This window comes from Coturnix japonica, chromosome 3, assembly GCF_054131305.1.
Source record: "Coturnix japonica strain WE chromosome 3, WE-NBRP24, whole genome shotgun sequence".
Taxonomy (NCBI): domain Eukaryota; kingdom Metazoa; phylum Chordata; class Aves; order Galliformes; family Phasianidae; genus Coturnix; species Coturnix japonica.
In genome coordinates this window covers 23566960-23593329 of record NC_140665.1, presented here as the reverse complement: position 1 = coordinate 23593329, position 26370 = coordinate 23566960, and the positions used below count along the sequence as shown (strand labels likewise).

The window sequence follows — 26370 nt, the reverse complement described above, 5'->3', positions numbered from 1 at the left end:
TTTGTCCTGCCAAGACCTGAAACTTACTTAAATGGAGTCCATGGAATTTGAAGGCTCACGGCAGTAAATCACATCATAAAAAGGTCAAAGTTCTGGTCGATTTCCAGACTGGTGGTGTTTAAAACCAATAAATACTTGCCTAATACTATAAATGCAGCCATAAATTTACACTTTTGCATACATTTATGTAGTTTGACATAGAGTATATAAAGTCTGTCGAGGTAGTGGCAAAGAACAGATCAGAGATATGCAAGATGCTCCCCTACCACTATCACAGCAGAAAAAGAAGCCATCTTCCCACCTACTGATGCTGTGAGGGCTGTATCAAATAAAAATAATGCAGTAAGCTCGATCCTGATGTCGCTTGCAGCAGATTTACTCCAGCTTAACATACGGGAGCTGATTTGCTGCTCACAGCTACACAAATAAATCCTACCAGGAAACATTTTTCCTGCCACGTAAATATTTTGAAAGTTCAGAATATCTTGCTATGCTGAATCTGAGCAGATCTCAAAAGTTTTGTTTTGCCATGTTTTTTAATACTTTTTCAATGTTTTTAGAAGTTTGTTCCAGATGATCAAAACATGCTGTCTTAATGTGTCCAAAATCTTCTTAAGATTTCCTTACAGCAATAGCATGTCCTCACAACAGCCATGGTGATTTTCAAAGCGCATGCCTTCTTGAATGCATCTCAAAACAAACTGCAACCTCGCTGACCAGTGCAAGAGCTATAAGAGAAAGCCAGCACTTTAAAATCTCATTCTAAAATCTTTCCATCAAAAATCACCTGTGTTGTCCCAAAGCCTACATGATCTATAAACATACTAATTTTCACTATACTAGACTGAGTCATATAAAAAACTCCACAAGTATACTGTAAACTCTGTGAAACTGCCTGTGGTTTCCCCCCTTTAGGTTGTTTGAGTCACCCAAAATCTGACTTTAATCAGTCCTAATGACCGTTTATTTCAGCCACAGCAGCCAGATTGCACTTTTACTACCAACTACAGCTACCCATTGGAAATATGCCCAGTTTTGTAGTTATCACCTGCCAGTACAGCATGGGTCAATGACATCAATGCAGTAATGTTCATCCTTGAAAAGAAATCACATTACTCCTTCTCCTCCTTCCTCTGTTCCTCCTCTATGCAAAAAGAAACCAAAAAAAAAACCAAGAAACAAAACAAAAAACAACCAACAACAAATCTCTAGCAGACAAATCTGGATTTTTTTTTAATTGCTTTGCTTACAAGTAAGCAGAAAGAGCCTCATCTTGCCAGTCATCTCGGTAAAAGCAGTACTGAGTGATATTTTTGCTATATGGTCCTGCTGACTCCCAGGGAGATTAAGGAGCACAGAATCAGATCCTAAATAATGTACTTATGCTTATTCGCACATTTCATTTTCTGCTTATAATTTCCTTATGTCTCAATATCTTACATTTAAAGGTTCTTCCAATAAGAAGCCTTATGTGCAGTTGTGCTAAGAAAAGCCATTTTTGGTACATCAAAGTAAACAACTTGCTAGGTATATAATCTATATCTCTGCTTTTTAATTGTTTCTAACAAGCCCCACAGTTTGGAAGGACAGTAATGGCTGCCAGAACGTGGATTTGCTGCAAGACCAGGAGACAGCACTGCTTCTCTGGTGTGCACTTTTGTCCTTTGGCTGATTCACGCACACAGACTGAAAGCAAATCCTACCTCTTTCCACATGCTATTGTGCTCATAACAGAGCTGTATTTAAACTGGCAAGCCTGCTGTCCCTGCAGAACAAATAAACATGGAGAATGATAGATTCAGTGACATTTTATTCTCATTAACATCGCACAGCAGGAGCCGCACGGACTGGGATACTGGGGCTCAAAGATAAGAACTGGGCTGCCCATGAAACAGCAAAGCAGCACTGAGTAGACTCTGCCAGTGCACCTTCACCTCTCAGCAAACACAAAGCAGCTTTTACATCCCTGGGAACAAAAGGCAAAATGCACAAGTGCAAGATAAAGCAAGAAGCCAGGCTGGGAGAACTGCAGCCTGTTCCCAGCTGGGTCTTCACCAGAACCATTCTAGTCTGGGTGCTTTGGGCTGCCGCAGGACAGACAAATGGCTTCCAACAGTACGGCAGCGACCTTGCAAAAGTTCCCCTCACACATGCACATGTGTCCAAACACACACACCCTGCTCAACTTCAATAATTCTTGGGTAGATTTACAATTTCCTAAGCAGGTTGCTATAGTGAGCCTGCAGAATATTTTCTCAAAACACTGTTGTACTGTAAATGTTTACGTACAGCATAACCCTGCCAAATTGTCTTAAGACAAAGGAAAACACAAAGTGTCTTTGCTTAATGTCCAGCCTTCCAGCCTCTTTTTTTAGCAATGTGACCATACTTTCAACTAACAACAGAAGTTTATTATGCTTTTCTGTGGGCTTGCACACCCTTAGGCCTAATAATGGGTCATCTATTAGCTGTAATGAATAACAAAGCTATCGGATTTACTAGTGTTAACTGATTTCACGCATTTCTGAGTAAATTCTGAACTAACCGAAAGGCTGAGGCTTAGCTTGACAGCCAGACACCCAGTTGCTACAAATCAGCATCACTCGATTGAAATAATACAAATTTTGATACTGAGGCAGGGTGTCACTGATGAGCGTCAGTAGGTTTCTTATTTCTTAATCTTGATAATCACTTTAGATGACATATGCCAGAGGAAATGTATGGTTTCTGGTTTAATTCATTCTTCTGGATTCCAGCAAAAGAGACCAAGAGTATAAAGAATATAAAATATTTGCTCAGTGTTGTTTTAAACACTGCAATGTTCCTGTAACAACATTAACAGTAGTGTGATTTATGATTACAGAACACATATGAAGCTATCGAATGTCTCCTGCACCTCTACTCTGTTTCTTAGATACTAAAGCAAAGTCCAGAGTATAATATAATTTACAGCACTATAAAATGTTTTACAACTGAAGCACAGTGAAAGCTTAATATCCACAACCTTCTGTAATATGACCATGTCATCTTGTTAAACTTTCTTTATGGGAACACTAGAGCTGACAGGAGCTTTCCTCATGTCACTTCCCTGCCGATTATCAATATCACCTTTCTCACTTCTCGTTGTTCATAGGAGGAGGGCTTCCTTTCAAAAACATAGGTTCAGAGAGATAACAGACTGATTTCTAAAAGTTTGTTTTAGTTACAGCCTTAGATCGCTTGCCCAAGATCACGATCTCCTCTTTCCTACAAAGAATTTACAATGCTCTATCCAAGACAATGGATAATTCTAAACATTTAGACCCAAGACAAATTCTGAAGCACCATTACTTAAACCTTTTATGTTGTTTTTTTAATTTAAAAAAAAAAAAAGCCCACAAAACAAAATCTTGCAATTATTGGATGTGAACTCTTCTCTAGGATTTCAGTAAAGATCATCTACCTGGAAAAGGCCTTCCTTTGTCAAATCTCTTCATTGCCAGAGATACCGAGACAGTATTCTTTGTCATTCTATTTACTTGGAAGAGTGAAAAACTTCAGAGTCAGATACTCTGTAAGATGTTGTTGTCCAAAGCAAAACTGATGTGAACTTGTGTCTGCAAGGTCTTGGCACACTGGTGTACCAAGGTAAAGCTTTGATTAGCTTCAGTCTGGCCTCAGAACCAAACCACAATCTAGTTTTACTTTAACCTGACACTGGATTGGAAGACACACTCCTTGAACTTTCATTGTGCTACAGAACAAAATAAAAAAGGTTTTAAAAAATCCCATTATCTCACCTAAAATAGTTTACTTTGATTTCAGAGAGTAATGCAGGGTCCTCCTAGATCCTAAACAAAGTTGAAGCATGACCTGAGCTGACAGCAGGGGAAACAATTGTGGCTGTCCCTTTCATACTCCCCTTCCACTGCCAAGAGTTACAGAAAATATTTGACCTGTTCAAATGCTCAATCCTGGTTTTGCTGGTCAAGAAGTTAACTCAGTTGGGAATGTCTTCCAGCAGCAATAGGATGACCACTCAGACATTAGCTCTTTCCAGTATTACTATATGACAGAAGAATTTCTCACTTATGAATAATCTATGGACTGAGGTTATTAACTGAATAAATTGATATGAATTCTAGCATGGTATTATAAGTTCAATATTAGTTGAGGATAGAGTGCACTTTGGATAAAAGTGATAGAAATAAACAGGTAGGGAGAGATGTTTTACCCTCATAATATGACTTCATGCTTTTCTGGCAAGCAAATGAGCCTTAAAATAGAAATAAACTACAACCTCTTTTCTGTTTGGTTAAAGTAGCCTTAGAACAAACAAGAAACAGGCCTGCACATCTTAAAGACATGGCAGCTAAGTCTGAAAACATATCTCATCTAAATGTAATTTCCATCAAGATATCTGATGTCTCAGGCCTGCCATTGGTTGAGATCTTTTTTATATCAGGGAATTCAGCATTAGACTCCTAACCTTTAACTTAGTACCCTTTTAGATTGGTCAAATACAACACACATTTGTCTAGCAATTTTCAGCATCTTTGCTCAAGGTGCAGAACAGCTTCTCCCAAGCCCATGAGCCACATCCTAAAAGTAAAAGGGGTTTCTTCCATCAGAGGGTATTACTAGCTGTGAAAAAGGACAGATTCTGTGTTATATTATCCAGGACTCTGACACAAACTGACACAAAAATGTGTAATTATTGTAGGAGCCAAATATAGATGGAGCACTTCTCCATATTAGTAGAAACTTGCACTGTCACATTTACTATTACTGTCCCAAGCTATCTTCCCTGAGATGCTTTACAAACATGACAGACCTCTAAAATTCAAAGCTTCATATTGTCCTGATACGGCAGTTAAACCTGGAATCAGCCAGCATCACAGAAAAACTCCAGCCCTCCTGGCACTTCTTCAACAAAGGACGTGTTTGTACTATCGATTGTACTGCTGAAAATAATTCTGCTGTGTTGACAGGCATCACTCAGCACAGACCGTGATGAAAAGCTGAAAATTAGAAAGTTAAATGAACACCTGCAACAATTTTCCTGCCAATTTTACAACAAAATAAATATTGAATTATTCTGATAAGTGGGTCAAATTCATCCCTGGTGTCATGGCCCTTTGAGGTTAACAGCGCTACGACAGGATTGAATTTGGCTCCCGTGTCTCTTTCACAGAGGGAATGCTTCACTGAACTTTTAAAAACCTTCGTGCCAACATTCATCTTCATTTAGAACCCATCTTTTCTTCTTTACTGTGCTTTTTTGCAGCAAAACTGTAATTTTCCTATCAACTTGCAGTCAATTATGCTGACAGTTTGACATGAACATTGTACATACGCAAAAATAATTTGCAAAACAGCTTTTTCAATTGTTAGGCTTAACAGGAATGAATTTCCATCATACATAATATTCTCTGACATGCACAGTTCCACAACCTATCCTTCCAGGAAGAATATGCATCCTTCCACATCACAGCTGCTTCAATAGCATTTTACATGAAATAAATAAATAAATAAATAAATAGAAAAAAACAAATACAGTAGAGGAAACACTGGCACAAGTTGCCCACCGGGGCTGGCAGATGTCCTGTCCCTGGAGACACTCAAGGTGAGGCTCAGGGGGGTTCTGAGCAGCCTGATCAAGCTGTGAGTGTCCCTGTTCATTGCAAAGGAGCTGGACTATATAACCTTTAAAGGTCACTTCCAACTCCAACGGTTCTGTGATACTATGAAACTCCTACAAGCCTCAGAAAATCCTCAGAGGGTTAGGGTATCTTTATGGGATTTCTATTGCAATCTTGGTGTCTAGGCAAGTTCTAATGCTCCAACAGCAAAGTGTGTGTATGCGATTAAACACATTTTCCACAGACCCTCTAGGAGAGCCAGGCTCTGCTGGGCTTCCTTCTACCAGTGCAGCCTGCTCATCTCAATGCAAACCCAACCACCACATGCAGATGCAGAAGGTGCCCAGGAAGCAAAAAGCAGACAATTGATAATTGTGTGCATGACTTCAACAGCCAGCATGCTCTCTGTTTTCTACATATTTTCTCTTTCAAACTTCAAGTACCATCCAAAGCAGTGTCTTTAATCCTTGGGTTCGAGAAAGGATACTTTACCAGATTTCGATATCCGGGTAGCGTTCTGCAGGTACTCTCCACTCTTATACAGATTCAAAACTCTTTCTAGTTGAGCAGCTGTTTCATCTATCCCCCACTGAAGCTCTCCTTTAAAAGCACAGAAAAAGCATGAATCAGATGAGGAGCAACCTTCACAGAACTAAGGAGAGGCTGCTTTCAAAGTGAGGTTGCTCCATGACAGCGCTGTGATGTGGACATGGAGTCCATCAGCTACTACAAAGTGACTGTGGATCAGACTTCATATCAGATGTGAGCTAGGCACGTCAAATGTTGACTCATTCAGCTGGGAAGCCCAGGCCCATGGGCAGAAAACAGTGTTGAGCTCCCCAGATGGGATGAACATCAGCCAATGCAGGGAACTCCAAAGGATTTCCTTGTTAGTAGACTGGCATCATTCAATTCCCAATGGAACACAGTACAGCACAAGCAGACCAATGTGCCAAAAGCCCTCAAAAGAGAACTGTGGGTGCACACAGCTGCACTTGTCCCAAAGGCACTGCCCTGGCCATCAGTAAAGGCCTATAATAATTTCACTTGCCTCTGGCTTCTGAGGTATAAAAGCACCAGCATTACCACTGGTGACAGGCAAGTAAGCATCCTGTTGGCAGTTATGAATCCCCTTGTTAGAGGCAGGGACTCTCCAGACACCATAAGGCCACAAGGAGCTCTGCACCAAGGACCAAGCTCTCCCTGTGGAACAGAAGGCAGCACAGCTTCTCACCATGGTGAATTTTCTCTAGATTGCTCCTTGGGATAAATGTAGAAACTGCATTCATGCAATTCACCCCTGCACAGATGTGCAGAAAGAAGCACAGACCTCTGTCAAGCATAGTTAATATCTCACAGTGGGATTCATGTGCTATACAGGGCCCTTTATGCCCTTTCTGTATGGGGTGAAATTTATCCTGGGTAGAAAAACAATCTGGTCTCCTTACAGCAAATATAAAAGCAGCATCCCCTCACACCCCACATGCAATAGTCACACCAAAAAAAGAATAACTTGGTATTACCACATCCAGTGTGATTACCTGTGGCGTTGACTATCTTATCCAATAATGGTCTCAGTGAGGGCGGCGCACTGTGTGGCAGAAGATACGTGAAAAAAAACCTGGAAAAGAAAAGTAACCCATGTTGAAAAATTAAAGAGATTACAAACATGGGATAACTACTGAATAATGTAAGGAATTAAATTCGTATTGCTTGTAAGCCACTGACCTATTCAGGAAATAAAATCGTATTCTATAGTCAAATATAGCTGAGCATATTCACACAGCTGTCTTGGCATAACTAGACCAAGCTGCTATACACAAGGCTGCCTTGTAACTATCTGTAAACGTTCCGTTAATGCAGAAATGTGCTGTGAAGCCCCACAGATTGTAACTCCTAGCAGAGCTGTCTGTACCCTGACAAACTGCAAGGATGCCATCAACCTCAGAAGTCTCAAGGGCTTTTCAAGGCTTGAAGTGCATAAATCAGATTTCTGCTCATTTCAAATAACTGACTGTTACTTTATTTTCTACAGCTTTTCTAGACTTTAAAATTAACAGGGAGAAGAAAACTTTCTTTTATTGTTTTCATGACCCTGCAATTCAGAACATCTTTTCCGTTCTCATCGCTTATCTAAAATCAAGACGCATTCATGTGGATTGCCATGTTTGGATGTATTCTCTCCACATCATCGCTTTTAATCACAAAAGAGAAAAGAATATGCCCTTATTTAACATTGCTTGAAGTATACTTAATTTCACATTGTTCCTTTAGGTTTCTATTTCTCTTCCAATATTACTAAACATTGTAAACTCAGTGTCATAGCAACCTAAGATAGAGACAGACAGTTCAGGATCTGACAGTATAAACAGAGCTATCGGGCATAAATATTAGGTAATGAGCAGAACATCAACACAATTGGGAAATTGCCCTGCTTTACATCTAACCTGCAAAGGAAAGTAAACGTTTTCATATACAGAGACCACACTGTCAAACAAAAACCCACAGTGAGTCATACACGGGAGCAAGACTAGCAGATGTCTTATATAAGCACAGATTAAAAAACTGAGTTACTGATAGCAAAAATCGATCACAGGCACAGGTATTATTGAGTTGACATATTCCACTTACACAACGAATATTTCCTTGAGATTTTAACTCCCTTCTAATCCCTTACAAAAATAATATTTATGATTTTCCCAAGCGGGATTATCTCCAGGTAGGTTTTCCTAACCATGGCCACAAAACAACCAATGAAAACAGACACAAAAATCTAAAGAGTGTAGGATAACATTTGTATTGAGTAATCTATCTGGTGAATTTTACCTCATTTTTTCTGCTTAGAAAATAATCACAAGCAACCTCAAACTGATTGAGAATAGCTCTTTGCAAAATCTCAGTAGCTGCCATTTACTTTCCTAAGTGCTGGATAGATGCAAGTCACAGAGCTTATTGTTCTTCTGTGGCTATATAGATATCTAACTTGTCATGCTGTCTGAATAGCTTAATTACATGAACATTTGTTATTCAGAGTGTAGGGCCAACCTCCGTATCTAATACTAGCCCAGGCTGCCAAGGGACCCATCCAACCTGGCCTTGAACACCTCCAGGGACAGGGCATCCACAATCTCTCTGGGCAGCCTATTCCAGCACCTCACCACTCTCTCTATAAAGAACTTCTCCCAACACCCAACCTAAATCTTCCCTCCTTGAGCTTAAAATCTTGCATAGTACTTTTTTTTTTTCTCCTCCATTAAAGGAGGAAAACTCCTTTAATTATTTACCTCATAAAGAAACCAAGTAGATAGCCCAATTGTGTTTTCAAGGTTAAGGCCCACTATACTTTGAAATTTCAAGAGTTTTATGCATTGTTTGCCATTCCATTGCTTTCAGCTAATACCTAACAACAGCACAAACAACCCCTTTGCTGAGCAATGACAGACACTGCTCTTAATTTCTAACTGTATGACAAGAGTGTGAAAATAGGAAATTAAGTAACGTACACCTAACGAACTGAACATTTCACCTTCTAGGACAGGTGCACAGAGTTTGTTGCCAAGTCCATCATACATGGTTGCAGCCTCCTGCAGCATCAATCTACTGTTAAATGAAGAACAGTCACATGAAGCAAAACTGGAGGCTGAAACCATGGGGATATAGTGCATGTTACACACCAGGAAGTACTGTAATAAAAAATGACTGCTTTCTTCAGTGAGACCAGCAACCTGCCCCAAGCTCAGTACACCACAGACACATCTTCCTTTAAGCCTGAGGTGAATGGATGCCTATTAAATGTTTCTTGGCTAGACCAGTAAAATGGTCTTAAGTGAAAGCTAGCTAGCAAAGCCAGATCCTTTAGCCAAGCAAGCAGAAACAGAAAATTTTGCAGGACACACTAAAATCCATGCTACACAACTGCAGATGGCTGTCATATGGCACAGCCCATTTCAGTGTGGTCAGCTAATGCAACACACATGCTGGTGAGCACCCCAGGACCAAAGCAGACAACACTCTCTGGAAAAGCCTCTCCTCAGTGTGGTCTGGCAAGGAGCGAATGGCATGATATTTGAAAGGGAAGTCTTAAGAAATGAGCACACCATTATGGTATTGCTTTGAGATCCTCCACCCTCATATCTGGACAGGAAGATGGATGCTTCAGCCAGTGGCTTCTCTCCACACAGCTGACTGGTCTGCCATGAACTGCCACCTCCACATCCCCACGTCACAGGCACCACCACCTCAGCTGGTGGTAAAAAAACATATGGTGACCATTACTCACACCAAAGAAGTGCTGGGAGAACTGTCTCAGTACAGAGTTCATGGGACCTCATCTCTGCAAGTGCTGCTGCTGTACTATTATAAAAATGGTTATTTGTGTGAAGAATTCACACTGGAATTAAACCAGTGTGAAATTAGACTAAGTGGTGAATCACACTCAAAGCATGCAAAATATTCCCAGTTACAAATGCTATGTTATGGTATTTTCCCAAATGAAACAATTATTCATAGCTTTTGGATAACAGAACCGAGGTAAGATGTACTCATAGACATGAATAACTCTAAATGATGCTGCAGGCTTCTTGTGTGTTTTTAATTCTCTTTTACCTTACAGAGAACTGATCACATACCTGTAAGCATTGTAGAGATTCCTCTTTTCATTCATGTTTTGGCAACGTCCCTCTACAGAACAAGGCAGAGTGAAGTTTCGTGCTGGAAACTCCATAAAGCAGTCACTGTTACTGGTGCAGGAGCTTTCCTCAATACTGGCATCATCCAGATCTGTCACCTTCAGCTCCCCATCCACAATCACAAACTGTCGAGGGCGAAAATCCAGCAGTGTCACAGAGCCAAGAGGAGAGTGAGCCAAATAATGCAAAAGCCGAACTAAGCTGAGACATATCTGAAATGCAAAAACACGGGTACCTAGCATTATTTTCTCAGCACAGAGTGTAAAAATGAAACCACTTTAGCTGAAGATAGATTCATAAACACATGACTTAATATGGGCATTATAACTTATCCTCAACACCAAATATTGCGACTAAGGTATTTTTCATGGGATTAACATAGTTGATTGTAAAGCCCTTGGAGACTTGAAACAAAAATAAGCTTCTTTACCAGTGCTTTCCCACACTATTCTTGAAGCATGGCTCATTGTTGCTATTCTTACTTTGATAGAAATAAAAAGCCTTAACTTTTAATAACACATTACATACAAGCCTCGACCATGCAGTCTATGTTTCTGCTCTGTATAAACCCTAGGTCAGGAATTCTGGCCCATATACTGCAATCCTACAATCAAAGCTCAGTTTGCAGACAGCATCTGTGCTCCCTCTGTATTGATCATGCCCTTTGACTGATGTTACAATTATACATATGAGGGTTCCCCTTGTATTTCTCTTTTCCAGTTGAGGAGTGTGTGTACCTCCAAGTGCCACTTTAAAGCTGGGGTGGGAGCCCTGCACAGATGCTGTACTTTTCAGTTGCTGGAAACTCCAGAAACTTACTAGACAGCAAACTCAATGAAAGCTGAGCTCAGTCCCCTTACCAAAGCACTGTTTTGAATTAATGCAAAAATAGCATTAATATAAACACAATTAAATATTGGGATTTTTACCCTATATATTAAACTAATAACAGGTCTTATCCAGCCTAGCACGGTTTTTACTGTTTATATATAATTTTGTTTTTTGTTAACATACACTGTTAATGTCACATATATTGAAGTACTCAAATCAAAATTCAATCTCGGGACATAAACAATATGCCCAGGGGAGCACCTAAACACGTACTTCATGAGAAAGCAGAGGCTGAGCATGTCTGGAGCTATACTTCACAGACCACATGTCTGTGCGACATTAGGACTATCCCCCACTTCTATAATCACCTCCTTGCTTGACCGGGCTAGAACGTTTATCCTACTTAAGTGATACCAAAGTTTACACGGTGATAGCTGTCCTGTGAATGAATACAGGCACAGTGATGGGATGCCAGAGCTGACCTTCCTTTCCTCCCTCTGAAAGTATACTGAATTCCTGCACGCACTATCCTGAAATACGCAGTATTAGCCAAAACCAACTTATAATGCACTTATCTTCAATTGCCAACAAACCCAGAATTTAGTGTGGATAAAAATACAGGTTGTCATCTGATATGACCATCTTTTCTCAAACCCAAAAGATGCTGCTCCTGCACTGGCAACCTCTCTTAGCCCCTATGGACTGATGCTCCGCATACCTACTATGAGTCTGGGGCATGTCTTACATACCAATATATTTTATTTCCTCTTTCTTCTCTGTCTAGTTGAGTCCTAGACAAGCTACCAAGCATGAAATTATCTAAGACAACTCTTCTTAACCTCCCTTTGTAAGTTCTTGCTCAGAAATATCCATACTAAGGGAAGTTTCCCAATTCATTTTACTCATCATCTAAAATATATCTTGGTAATTGACTGGGTACACAGATGCCATCACAGCCCGTTGGTGGCACTCTGTGGATGAGATGAGACAAAGACAGCTTCTACTTTCATGGAGCTGTGACAAGCACCTCCCCTGTTTGTTACAGACATATTTCTTCCAGGACAAGGGAGCTGAAACTGTGTTCCCTCATTGTTCCCAAACACAACTCAGAAGGCAGCATGGCCATAGGTCCCTACCTGATAAATATCTTGCACACCCAGCCTTGAGAACACCAAGTGTAACAGTACAGATGTAAGTTGTAGCATACCACAGTCTCAGAGCTTAGTCAGGGGCACTTTAATTCTCTGCTACAGATGGAGCCATACAGCCCAAAGTGTTTTAGATGAAAACTATTGCTGCCTTGAAACGTCTTGGGGAGTTAACCTCAGTCGACTAGACAGCCCAGTGTACACTGACTGAGACAGCACTGTCTTGATCAAAGCATTGCTGCAGTCTGGCTTCATTTTGGACAAATTAAGTGTGACCTTCGTGCTCCTGGTAAATTGCCAGCGCAGTGGACAAGCCGCCTTTCAGATCTGTGTACATTGCTTTCACTCTCCCCCCGTAAAAGACAAGCAGAACAGGAAGCGGAAGAAAACAATTATAAAACCAACCTAGGATAATAATCAAGATAGAAAAGTAACATCCTTCTATTGTTTAAGTTCCAGTTGCGGAGCATAACACTCAATGCCAAGAACTCTGAGCCATGAGCTTTAAAAATAAGAAACTTTTGCAGATATGATGTAAAAGCAGACAAGCCAGCTATGATTAGATAACACTGACAGACAAAACAGAAAAGCATATTAAACACTGCAGAAAGGGGGTGTTAAATTGTGCATCTAGATTAAAATGTAATCACAAGCAAAGCAAATGCTTAAGAAATGTGAACTATACCACTTCGTATATAACCTGTGTTTCACGCGTGATGTTTTTTTCATGTTCATCGCTCTCTTGCACATCCCTTTTAAACAGTTGTTACTTACTCGAAATCTGTCTTCCCAGGAAGTCTGCAAAAGCTGAATCATCTCTAAAGGTGAGCCTAGTTCGGTGATGGCCGTCAGCGTGTCTGGGATGTCATTGCTATCTTGGTAACAATAGCCATAGAGCTGAAAGAAATCACAGTGCAGTATCAGCGTAACATATCTTGGCATGCTTTCATGTTTCTCAGAGGAAGAGGTGCAAAGTAAACGTTTCTTACAAAGCATTGAATTGCCTTGAAGCCCTCCCCAGCAGCTTTTGAATCCCCTCATTCGAGGAACGCTCTCTCAAAACCCCAAAGGAAGTTCCTAAAGCAGCCAGCACAGCCCCTGTGGGTGTCACACTGCTCCAGGGAAGTAAAGTGGCCATACATGATTTCATATCAACAAACATTTAAGGAAAAAACTAAATTATCCATGAATGTAGAAACAGAACTCTATCAGAAGAAAATTAACTTAGTCTATGTAACATCTGGCTAAAGAAGACTCAATCTTCTTAAAACTTCCCTAAATAAGACTGCTTAAAAGACATCACAAAAATCTTTTAATGACATTTCCATAGAGCTACTGCTTGTGCAATGACTGTGCATTTCAGTGAAATACAACTTGAAATGCAATTGAAATACCAGAACTTATCTTTTGCCAGCCAGAAATTGCCTCTTGCTCTACTTGATGGACTTTCATACGCAGTGCCATTAAACGAGGACAAATATTTCAAACTGTTATCTGCCAGTAGATTCTGCAATTTAAAAGAATTTAAATGGCAATTTCGGCCATGCTCCAGCTCCTTCTTGCATTCACTTTCCAAGGACATCTGAGTGATTAATTTCCACTTGCACAAATAACTGCCCAAATAGAATATTTAAGGGCTGTGGGGAAGAGCTGGCATGCTTTATATGGAGCGGGGCAATGTCTACCACAGCTACAGGGACAGGCTTTATACACCACATGCCAAGCCCTGGCAGAGGCAGTTAAAAGAGCCTGATAAGGAACTGACTGCAACTTCCCAGCCAGAAGAGCATGCACACGAAATAAAATTAAATGTAATCTCTGCCCCCAGTCAAATAAATTTAACAATAAGAGGGCCAGAATGGAAGGCAAAAAAAAAAAAAAAAGGCAGCTTCAGAAATTACCCAGGTTCTATTCAACTCTGCTTTCCCAGAGTACTCCATGTGTTTTTTTCCAAACCACTTTTAGCTCTACAGAGCTTGGTGAAGCTGAGGAGGGCCTGCCCTGTGCTGAGGAACACGGTACAGCCCTACAGAAGTCAGGCTCATACACTGCAAGGCCACCAGCAAAGCCAAGAGCTGGAGGAGTGAGAGTGGCCACTGACAGCTGCTGCCACAAGCAGCTCTGGGTACAGAGAACGCTCCTACAGCTCGTGACACACACAGCCAGAAAAGCAAAGAGTGAGGCTAAGTCAGCAAATACGTGGCTTGTTCCGAACCAGGCTGCTGGCTCTGACTGGAGCTGTCAGCATTTCAATGAAAAAGAGCATACCAAAAACGCAAGTGAAGTAAACAGTTTTTCTTCTTGGTGTAAAGATGGCACTGCATTTCAAAACAACAGCTTAAACACAAGAGTTTAACCTAAACAGAAAAGAGCGAGAAGATTTTATTCTAAGACGCGCCAAAAAGATCTTGGCACTGATGCACAGCTGAGAGTTTGGGATGGATGTTGATTGGAACATTTGAAATGGGAAAGCAGACCTTCCTCCTTGCAGCCACGGCAGCAGTGATTTCTTATGCCAGAGCCATTTGGTTGGGATTTAGGTTTCTCTGACACCGTTTTTGTACAGTTTTTTTTACAGAAATTAGGAATTTGCGTTCAGTGAGCTATTGTGGATGGCCACATCAACACACATCTGCTTAAACCTTCTGAACAAAAAGAAGGAAACTGTATGAAAACATCTAGTGCACTGTCTACCGGTGTTCAGAGAAAGCCACAGTTTTCAGCTCAGAGGGATCGTGAGCTGAAAGTCCGCAATTTTTACAGGGTATTTCACTTCCCTCATTTGTGACAACAGACAGAAACACATCTGTGAGCATCAGAATCAAACTTCTGCTCCTCCACTGTGAATTCAGCACTTGTCTACAGCACTCACTGTTACCCACTAGGAAAAATGCCCTCAGGGGAATGAAAAGGGATAGAGACTGGGAAACAACACTATCACAGTTAAGTGTTGAGTCACAGCAACAAAGAACACAAACAAGACATCAGTCTTTGTTAGACAGACTAATGTTTGTAAAAACTATTCCAAGAACTGAAATTAGGAAGATAACAATTAAACATGAATTTGATTATAAAATGAGATATGCATATATCCATACACATAAAATACGGATAAATCAGTCTTACTACTTATGGGCAGATGAATGCCAAAAAAGAAACAAATTCCGGTGCCTACTCGTACCTATTTTATCTTGATCCACAAGTTGCCATAGTTAACAGAGTTTCAATTTGTTCTCAGGGAACCAGAACTTTTAGGCAGCAGTTTTAATTGGGCAATCAATCGGTACCTTGGCAAAAGTCTTTGCTGCCCAAGCACCTGAGCATTTGGGGTACATTTCACTATTTTGTTGCCCATCTACTTACTTCAGAACCTGAAAAGAGCCTGATCCACACTGGGTTCCTTATTCTCAGAGTATTTTCTTGCACGAGTACTGCTGAATTCATCAACCATGCCAGTGAAACACAGCACCGAGCAAGTTTGTGTAGGTCTAGCTCAAAAAATATATAATCAAACCTGAGCTCCTTATTGCTTAAGTAAAACCTCTCCAGATGCAGCGCTATTACATAATTATATAGAGTTATAAAAGCACAGAAGTTTGAGATATAAGGGATTTATTGGGCTGTGTTTATGCTTTTCTAAATGAAGTCACGAAATGAAAAGCAAAAATGCACATGTAATTATATGGTCATATTTGTATGTGCAATTATGATGATTACAAACTGGGTATGTCCCAACAGCCAATTAAGCATCTAAAATGGTTACATTCATCCCCTCCTGATAACCAACACCCAGAACGCAGTCGCTACCAAGTACAGAATATATAATAGAAGCAAAATACTCAGAGACAGTAATTCTCAGCCCCTTCATTTCATAACTGGCTTGTTAATATGCACAGAGGTATTACACAAAACATTTCATTTCTTCCCCTTTTTTATTTGGCCTATGCATTTCAAGGCCTGAAATGAGACAAACAGGCTTGTATTCCCAGACAGCGAGGTAAGAAACAGACAGTTGGATGCACATCATGAAAAGAAAAATAATAACCCAGGGAAATCGAATTTGGCTGGAAGCAGAAGATGATCCAAAACGCCTCCTCTATCCGAAATCCAGTCAGGCTGGGCATCAGCCTCAGCGTCACAAAGCTGCACTTTGGATATATTAAGGAATGATGGTTTTCATACGCTTTTGCAGCATGGTTCCAATTAAATGAGTGGAAAGAAATACAACCCACATCTTTTTGATATACCCAGCCACTACAGTTAAATGCCACCCCAATATATTTTTGTGTAGGATCTAATAGCAAACAGTTGCAGTACTGGGATTCCTCGCTTTCTGTTTAGAAAAAATGGAAGCCAGCTATGAAATGTTTAGCTGTTCTCACATCGTGTGCCGTAACTCATTTAGGGCAGCCCTGTTTACTGAATTCTCCCTGGACTATTTGGGTTTCCTTACTCATAAAGGCTCAGTCCTGTGCTGCTCTGTGCTCACCGACCCCACAGCAGGGCACCCCCCAGCAGCAGAACAGCACCAAGGAACCACAGCCTGCTTCTTTCACAGCCCTACAAGCTATAGGACAGAGGTACCCTACTGGACAAGCCAATGGGATAGTGAAAGCAGAGGTCAGAGCCTGCACAAAAGATGACAAGCTTACCGAATAAAAATACAAAATAAAGGAGCTTATTAAACTGTCATCAGCAGGGCAAGGATACGCAAACAACAGGCCCTCCCACATTAGCAAGACATCCTTCCTGGGCTTTTGTTTATTCTTTGGATGTTGATTTTTTTCTTTTCCCCAGAAAAATAACTGCTTGGGCAGAACTACACCTCAGGGACCCAAGGTGCACACTAGGACAGAAGCCAGCAGCCACTGGCCCACAGGGTCCAACTCCCCCTAGTCAGCAGCTATCCTCCCTATAACTCAAAGCACTGTGCTGTTTATGCAGTTTCACTGAAAACCATAGCACGCCGTGAAGCTTTCCCTATGCCTTCCTGGTTTTCAGCCCTTCATGCTCGTGTTTTTCATATTCACAATCCTTTTGACACAACCAATGCTTGGATCCACCTGTCATTCCTGGAGCATTGAGATGGCACCTGAAGAGCATGACATGGGATTTACAGACACTAGCTGAGAGTGACATCACTAAGACCTACTGATCTCCCAACTTCTAAACATTTTTCTATTGCTGATTGTATGTATATGTAATTATATACATATTTTTGTGCATATGTCCCATTCCACCCATGGGGTGACAACATACATGAATATCTGTGTTTCTCTATTATATATACACACTATTTTCATTATTATTTATACTTACAGGTTTATTTAAATATGCATTTGCCACACCGCTCAGCTCAAAAACATTTGACAACCTGTAGTCTCCCCCCGGAAGAAGGATAAGTTCCCTGAAAGGTTCAACTTCAATATACAGATCAATATGATGTCAGCTTTGCTGCTACAGAACATAAGGAGATGGTGTGTGAGAAGTGAATTAATTTTCCTCATCAAAATGGAGAAATCAAGCCCTGTTGAGCTCTGAGCTTCTCTGGAAAATACAGACTACAAGGGCTCAGCACCACCCAGGACCAGGACTGAGCTTAAAGCTGCATGCTGAAAGCTGTGAGAGAATTTCCTGCTGCTGCTGCCGAGCACTGGAACTGACTGCAAGCAGGGGGAATTCACACAGTAATTCAGCATTCACAGCTCTGCCCAGGCTTTTATTTATAAATGTGGTATTATTAATAGCACTGAACTCAGAAGAGCTGGACTTCATACCTGGTTCTGTTACTAAACATGGAAGTAGTATTCATAGAAAAACTGGAATGCATTATTTAGAAATACACAGATATTACAGCTGACCATATACATCTACCAGCATATCCACAGATATCTCTATGTATTTTATCAGTATGTGTGTATACATATCTTTATACGCCTGCTCATCTGACATATAATACATTGGCTATAATCTTAAGATTTAGTAACGTTATCTCCCATTTACTTGCCCTGCTTTCCTTACACTCTGAAGTGGAAAATTCTTCTTCTAAAAACATTTACAGCACTCTGAATTTGCATTGCACTGCACAAGCTCAAGGCCTAACCCTGCAAATATTTAGTCACACAAGCAGTCTACTCTTGTAAAGCCTTCCCGTGAGGACAAATAGATCACTCATCCAGCCAGGACCTCAATGGGAAGGCGCTGATATCACTGGAGGCGCAGTTCATTATCTTGTAAATAGCCAGACCAGAATCTGCCCTGACCTCCATCCACAGCGGCTGCATTCAGCTCCACTGCCCCAGAAGTTTAACCCTTATTACGACAATATTTTGCATTACAAAACTATCAAACAAACTCTGTGTGCTGCATGATCGGAAAAGCTTGACCTGCTGGGATATCTACTGGATCCATCTGCATAATTCTCCCTTCTTAGGCACCTGAATCACATCACTGTATACTTCAGCATTAGGACAAGCCTGGGGGAACAGCCACATATGCAAAGAGAAATAAATAAATAAATAAATAAATAAATAAATAAATAAATAAATAAATAAATAAACCCTGACTCTGTTCAAAATACATTGTTCCAAATTTGTCATAAAATGACACAGAGAAATCATATTCAGTGTATACTACTGGAATCACAGGTTCAGATGAGTGTGATGAAAAATAACAGCTCCTTTAACATTAGTCCAGAGACAACTTTAGTATTACCACAGGGCCCGGGAGAATCAGTTCTTGTCAAATTTTGTATGCCCATCACAGAGAACAAATACTGCAATGCTAGTTAGGCGGCCAGTGGCATCTATCTGAGCTATCAGATGTCTGTGTTGATGTAAAAGCCCGTTATAGATCACATCACAAATGCAGGTTGCAGCACCTTCAAGCATGGTCCACCAACACTCTCCAGTATAGCAAGCACAGGCTCCCTGAATTCCTGAAAAAGGTCCTAAGTCTTTAACACTGAAAGATTCCATATATTACCTTAAACAAATTATTCATACTTCCTACACCTTATATTTACCACCTACAGAAGAAAAGAAAGGTCAATACTAAGCTTACCCGGCTACCCTGTATTTGGGGTGAGGACTGAAAAAAAAAAACCTCCAAAACCCACAGCTTTCTCTTCCAATTCACATCATCACCCTGCTCAGAACTGTTTTCCAGGCCTCATTGGTCACAGGATGGTATAGCCTTGCTCACTACCTGCTGCTCCTCTGGAACAGGCAAGCAGCAATGGGAACATAGCAATGCCCACCCATGTTCCTGCGCTGCCACAGGAAGGAGCAGCACCGGGCTCCTCAAAGGAATCTGGAGGAGCTTACAAGTCAACAACTCCCATTAAAGGAGGCAGAAATTCAAACCAGTCTTCTGGAATGGTTTACATGGCACGTAAAACAGAAACACAAACATAGAAATCATTCGACAACTGATTGGGATTAGTTTTATGAAAGCAGTCTTCAAGAGTAAGGAGGATGCAGTACTTCTTGCTAATTTGGAGGCACATGCTCTTGCCTTATGGAAATCTCTCCCTGCCAACAGCTTTGAAAGCTGAACATCCCATGCAAGTCAATGAGAAAAGCTGGGTTTTGGCAACTGGAGCATCAAGATGTAGGGCTTGCCTTACGGTGACAGAGCTGGTTTGCAATTGTATCAGCCCTGTGCTTCCAGCAGCTCTGGCGTTCTTGTTAACAGATCCTTTCTTCACTCTTAAAAGTGTAGGATAACATCTGGGCCTTTTGGGAAGCAGTCTCGCAATAAAGAAGCACTTTGTGTAATTCTTCTTTCCTCGCCAAACCACATCTGTCTGCTCTCCCTGCCCTTCTCCACTCCACCCGAGCTCCTCAGGGCTGCAGGGACACATGCTGCAGCAGCTGGCTGTCTCTACTGAGCCATCAGTAGGTGGCACTGCCTGCTTTCCTCTCTACCCCACCAGTGTCCATTGCCAACATCCCACACTCGCCAAATCAACGACCTCAGAAGACACCCCAGTGACTTGGAGACCTCATCCCTGTGAAAGGTAATGTGGAGCAACCAAAAGGACAACACAGCTGCAGCCCTTCACCAGAGGAAGGAAGTGGCCAGCAGCAGGAGAACCCCTCCAGGCTACACAAGGCCTGGAGCTCCTCTGCCCCCACAGCCAGTTCAGCAGATGGAGCCAGTCGACCCCCACATCACATCTTCAGCCAATCTGCCCCATGAGCAGTTCAAAGTGACTACTTTAACAAATAAAAATCCCAGCCCATTAAGCACTTTACTTTGCAAGGTACATTCCCAACAACTGTTGTCCCATCTCAAACTCAGAAGGTCATGCAGTCACCTATCACCTGGCATCGGCAGTCACTGAGCAGCCTCTCAGACCAGCTGGGAACGAAGGCTCATTGCCGGGCATCCAGCCTGATGGCAGCAATGTCTGTCATTCAGCATCCTGCACCGCGGCCACCGCAGAGGGCATTCATTCGCTGCCCACCTGCTGACAGCAGAGAGGTCCCCCAGTGGCTTCTTCACGGTCTGCTCATCCCTTCCCCCCGCTTCTGGGAACACAGCGCTGAATTCATGCAAGAATCGGGAAGGACCGCTCCTTCCAGAGTCCTTCCTATGCAAACACAGACACTGAAATTAATTGTATATTGGACTTCTTCACACTTAGAAGGACTGTCTGCTTCCACCTGGAATAAGCAGCCTCCATTCAAAGCTTTATCACTTGGATTCTCATGCTAAAAGTAAAGCTTGTGCCCTATCCTCCTGACTGTGCATACCTATAGGGAAACCATTATGGTAAAAAAAGTCGGTAATTACCACTTGCAAAGAGAAGGAAATCCGATTTTAAACTGGGCATGTTAAATATGCTCAGCTAGAAAATCCTGCATTGCGGAGCTTGTCAGCGATGCGTTTAGTACTATTTCAAGCAACGATATACATACATATATATATGTATGTATATCTTACATCTTATATATATATATATATATATATATATATATATATATATATAAGAGTGATAATTACCATCAATGTAGTACTAAAAATCAATCAGTAGCAAACACGCTTGTGAACGGAATCGACTCCTGCTGCGGCGCCGCCCCAGTACCCAATCGGCACACACTAAACCAGCACAGCGCTCAGTGCGCCCCGCCAAGCGGCCCGGGCTGCGGGTACCGGGCACCTCTTCCCCTACCTCCGGCTTCAGACAAAGCCAACACCACCTTCCGATGAGCGTTTGTGATTGTTCTTACGAAAGCGGCGGCTCCTTCAGACACAAATAAGCAGAAGGCGCTGATAAATGATTGGCACGGGCAGGAGCTCGCACTTCTCCGACGTCTGTAGTGCCAAACCTCCGTGCCCTGCTTCAGCAGAAAGAGCTGCCCCAAACAGGAGGACACGCTCACACCACGAAGGGCAGCACCCTACTTCGTGATACTAGGGGGCCATAATCGCATCATTACAGCAAATCAAACATTGCCTTTGTGCCTTTACAATCGTGCCCATTGTCCGAAATTAAATGCAAATAGTCTGATTCTCTTTTCTTCCTCAAAGAAGGGCGGGGAGGGATTAAAGAACACTCAGTCACCTTCCTCGCCGAGCACACGGCGGCATCACAGCTCCGGGAGCAAAGAAACGGCAGCTCGAAGGGAAAGCTCGGGCACCGCGTCTGACGGGAGAGCGGCTGCAGAACAATTAGCGGGTCGCGAAATCCTTCGTTCCAATAAATCAGCGACCCGCTTGCTTCTGTTCCCCTTTGCCCTTCGTTCTAAAAGCCGCCCGAACGCACCACCCCTCTCTTCCTCGCTCCCGAGCGGACCCACTCGCAGTGCCGCCTGCACCTGCCCGGCCCATGGGATGGGAGCGTGGCAGCAGCGCAGCTCGGCAGCAGGACGGGCCCGCTCTGCTCTCTCCGCTTTTCCACGTTGCTGTGATAGCGCTGATTGGCCGCATCTGCCGGAGCCGACCCATCTGGCTCCTGCTCCGGCGGAGGGCATGGCGGATGTGTCAGCACGCTGTCTGAGGGCAGAGTGCTCTCTGAGAGAGCTCTTTCCCCCTTTCTACCCTGCATCGTACAATAAAGGAGTATTTGTAAAGGAAGGCTGAAAGAAAGGAAAAAAAAAAAAAAAAAAAAGCTGATTTTGACAAGAGACAGGCCCGAATGGGAACTGCTGAGACAGTAAAGAACAAGTCTGTTATCTTACAAACTACACTTCAGGCTGTCAGCTGCCCGAGATTTACAGGAAAACCCTCTTCCCTAGGACAAAACCTACACTGAACTTCATTTCCAGTAACTTCATTACCAATGCCACCTCATCACCCCGAGCCACCCCAGCCACGAGCAGGTGGCAGCGAGGAAGCGAGGGGCAGCCCCGGTCCCCGTCTTGCTGGGAGGATGCGGGGAGGCGGCAGCCCCAGAACGGAGCGATGCGTTCGACGGCCACGAGCAGCGGGAGGGCGGCTGCCGCGGGTGAAATGGAAGCGGCTGTCAAGAGCCAGAGAAGAGGGGAGGAGACGGTTTGGCTTTCGAACCTATTTCCTCTCCCTCGGCCGCAAAGCTCGGACAGTGATTTCTAAGCCCATATACCGCCCTGGGCCGGCTTCCACTGAAAACACGGAGTTCCAGCATCGAGGCCAAAGGATCCCGTCCCCTTTGAGATTTTAGAGACATCGTCAGTTTCCAGTTGGTCGCCTGCTCCCATTTTCTCCTCGTTTACAGCTCTCGGCTGCCATCGAAGCCCCATTCCCGGCCCCGCTGTGCCCTGACACGGCAGTCGGCTCAGGCTGCAGCCTCCCACCGGGGTGCTGCCCCTACCGAGCGGGCCGTCACTTCCCCGGCCGTCCCTGTACTTTCCCGGCGTGAGACGTCCCCACGGAGAACGTCAGGGATTCCAAGGGACTCCCGGTGAGCTTCCTCCGGCTGGCAGAGCCGGGGCACAAACAAAAGAAAACGCGATGACAAAACAGACACGAAACCGAAAAGCTGGTTCTGATTTAGCAGCGCGCTATTTTTAAACGGGGCGGCACTGAGATCACCCTCGCGAGGGTTCCTCTCGCCACGGGGCCGCGCTTCTTCCCTCAGCGCCCGCGGAGCGCCCGAGAGGCTCCGGGGACCCAACCACTCCGTACCACCCCCCCGGCACCGGGAAGCGGGACGAGCTGATATCGCGCTGACGGCTCTGCCGGGAATTACTGCACCCGGGGCGTTCCATCGGGAATCAGAGGAGCGAGGAACATCGCTACCGGAACGGCAGCTCTCTGCGGTTAGCGCACGGGGAAAGATAATGCAAATTGAAAGGAAGGAGGGAGGCTCAATTCCTATTTTCCTGCGGATGAATCGCAGCCACCCGCTCGTTAAGCAGAACGTGCAACTCCAGAGCTGCGACCGCGGGGGCCCGACGCTGCCACTCCTGCTGTCGCCGGAGAAGAAATACAAGACTCCTCGATTCAACTCAAAAGCCGCCTATTGTGACACCGCGTCTCCTCCGCGTTCCGTTTTTACTCTACAAGAGCGTTCGCGTTATCCGAAATAGCGGCACTTCCATCCGAACAAACCCACATGGAGCCGCGTCGACGTCCTACGGCGCAGCCTTCGGGGCTGTCTACGCCCGCACGACGCGCTCCGGAGCGTCTCCCCGGCCCCGAGCCCTCCGCCAGCCCCGCGGGCAGCGCCCTCCCGTCCGAAGCGTCCCGTTCCTACCCCACTCCCGGCTCACGTCGGGGACAGCCCCGTCGCCGGCGCCTACCTGCAGGACGTTGGCGTGGCGCAGCCGCTGCAGCAGCACCATCTCCTTGACGATCTTGTAGGCGGCCAGGCGGTAGCAGTCGGCCAGAGACGCGAACTGCCGCACGCAACGGGAAACGTCGTGCCCTCCGAAATCCACCGCTTTCAGCGCCACGGCCAGCGAGCGATTGAGCACCGCTTTGTAGACGGCCTTGGTGTAGCCCGAGCCCAGGTACTGCACGCCGCCGGCGGCGCGCAGCTCGCGGCAGCCCAGCGGCGGCGGCTCCAGCCCCAGCTCGGCCGAGGCCCGGCCCCGCTCCGCCGCCGCCCGGCCCCGCGGCTGCTGCTGTTGCTGCTGTTGCTCGGCCGAGGTGCGCGCAGGGGCCAGGTCCATCAGGCGCCGCTCCCGCGGCCGGACCGCCCGGCGCACCCCCGCCGCCCGCGGCTGCCGGTAGCGCAGCACCTCCTCGTAGCGCTCGCGGAGCTGCCGCGCCAACGCGGCTCGCCCGCCGCCGCCGCCGCCCTCCTCCTCCGGCGGCTCCAGGGGGGCGCCGGGCGGGGACGGGGGGGCCCCGTCGCGGGGCGGCGGCGGAGACGGCGGGGGGAGCTCGGAGCCGGGCACGAAGAGCACGTTGAGCAGGGTGCCCAGCAGCAGGGCGAGGCAGCAGGCGGCCGCCACCGCCGTCTTCCTGCGCCTCATCGCCCCCTCGCTCCCGTGCTCGCCCCTTCCCCGGGAACCGGCCGCAGGGCTCGTTTCGGCTCTCCCCGCTTTTCCCGAGGCTGCGCCGGCGGCGGAGCGGGGCCGGGCGCTCAGCCGGACCTCGGCCCCTTACGGCGCACCCGCATGACACTTGCCTCCCCGCTCCTCTGCTCTCCGGCACTTATTATTAGCGGGAGCGGAGGAGGGCGGGGGGGGCGGGGGGGGATCCCCGGGTCGCTCCCTCCGCTGACGCGCCCTGATTGACACCCGGCCCTCCGGCCGAGCAGCAGGGGGGCCTGGGAAACGTAGTCCCCCGGAGCAGCCCCGCCGGCCGCCGCCTGGCCCGGGAGCGGGACTACATCTCCCAGGCTTGGCCGAGCCCCCCGGCGGGGAGGGCGCGGGGCGGGGCGGGGCGGAGCGCAGCGCAGCTGCCGGGCGGCGTCCCCCAACCCCCCCGCCACCCCCCCACCCCGACGGGAACCGCGGCCCCGTGCTCCTTCTCCGGCGGGGCTGGGGCTGGGGCGCCGCCGTCGGGGAAATGCGGGAGCTGCCCCGAAATGTGCCACGGCCCCGAGGGACGCGCGTGGCCGTGGGGAAGCGGTACCGCGGGGAACGTGTCACACGCTCGGGATGGAGCTGTTAATCGCAGCCCTCGCGCCGCCGGAGGTGCGAATCGCCGGGGGGAGCGCTAATGACACGGTTATCCATCAAGGCCACATTACGACGCTGTTAGCAACTAATTAACGAGCACAATCAGCCGAGCCGCTGCCACAAAGGAGAGCCCATCAGCGGGAGGAAAGCCGCTAAGAGCCCGGAGAGGCAAAGTTCACCACAATGGCAGTGGGAAATCGCTTCCAAGGAGGGAGAGGGACGGCCATCGGGGCAATACACACGGCACGCACATAAATAAAAATGAAAGAAATCAGCCACGGCTCTCCCGGGAGCTCGGGGCGGCTCAGCCTCCGGCCCCGCGGGGCCGTAATCACCCCATAAACAGAGCGGGGCGCGTAATCACCGCCTCCTATAAAGCCTCCCCGCCGCTGCCTGGGAGGGGGGGGGAGCTCTGCCCTGCGGATCGCCCTGTAGCCCCGGAGCCTCGCTCTCCCCATTCCCTTATGGTTTCTGTCCTAAAGCGTTGCACGCTTGCAGCCTTCCGTGTTCGAATGGGGATTTAGGGCCGGTTCGGTACCAGCCAGCACCCTCCAGGTCTGCAAAAACGGGGACGGGATGAAGTCGTTGGAACAATCGTGGTTTAGGGGCACTGTGCCGCCCGGCGACGGGGGGCTGCGCGTCCGCGGAAGCTCCGCGCCCGCCTCGAATGCGCGGTGCACGGCAGCGGAGAGCCCCGACCGCAAAACAGATGCTTCGCCGCAGATGAAAGCGGCCCACCTGCTTTTCCCATCGCGCCCCATCTCCGAGCCGCTTTTCTTCATTGTATCCCTCCCGACAGATACCATGAAATACATCGCTCATTTAGATATGGGAGCCGACCTCTGGAGGACGACTTGTGCGGAGCCCTTTGATGTCGAGAGGCAGATTTCAAACGCCAGAGAGCCCCTCCATGGTTCTAATTACCCCGTGCCCGGGGCCTGCCGCTGATTAGGGCGGCGAGGCGGGCGGGCGGCACGGTGAGAGGGGCTGCGGCCTCACTACAGCGCGCTGCCAGCAAAACCAA

The 26370-nt window shown here is 45.7% G+C and overlaps 1 protein-coding gene across 1 annotated transcript in view; it reads right to left on the bottom strand.

Moving 5' to 3' along the window:
- PKDCC (protein kinase domain containing, cytoplasmic) overlaps positions 1 to 25080 on the bottom strand; it is a 31511-nt gene extending 6431 nt beyond the window's left edge. The window contains exons 1-5 of the mRNA XM_015857386.3: positions 24018 to 25080; positions 13063 to 13185; positions 10250 to 10521; positions 7163 to 7242; positions 6114 to 6221 (exon numbers count right to left, since the gene is read on the bottom strand). Coding sequence (XP_015712872.2) covers positions 6114 to 6221; positions 7163 to 7242; positions 10250 to 10521; positions 13063 to 13185; positions 24018 to 24695 — 1261 coding nt within the window. The 5' untranslated portion in view covers positions 24696 to 25080. The remainder of the gene's footprint in view (positions 1 to 6113; positions 6222 to 7162; positions 7243 to 10249; positions 10522 to 13062; positions 13186 to 24017) is intronic.
- Positions 25081 to 26370: the final 1290 nt, after the last annotated feature.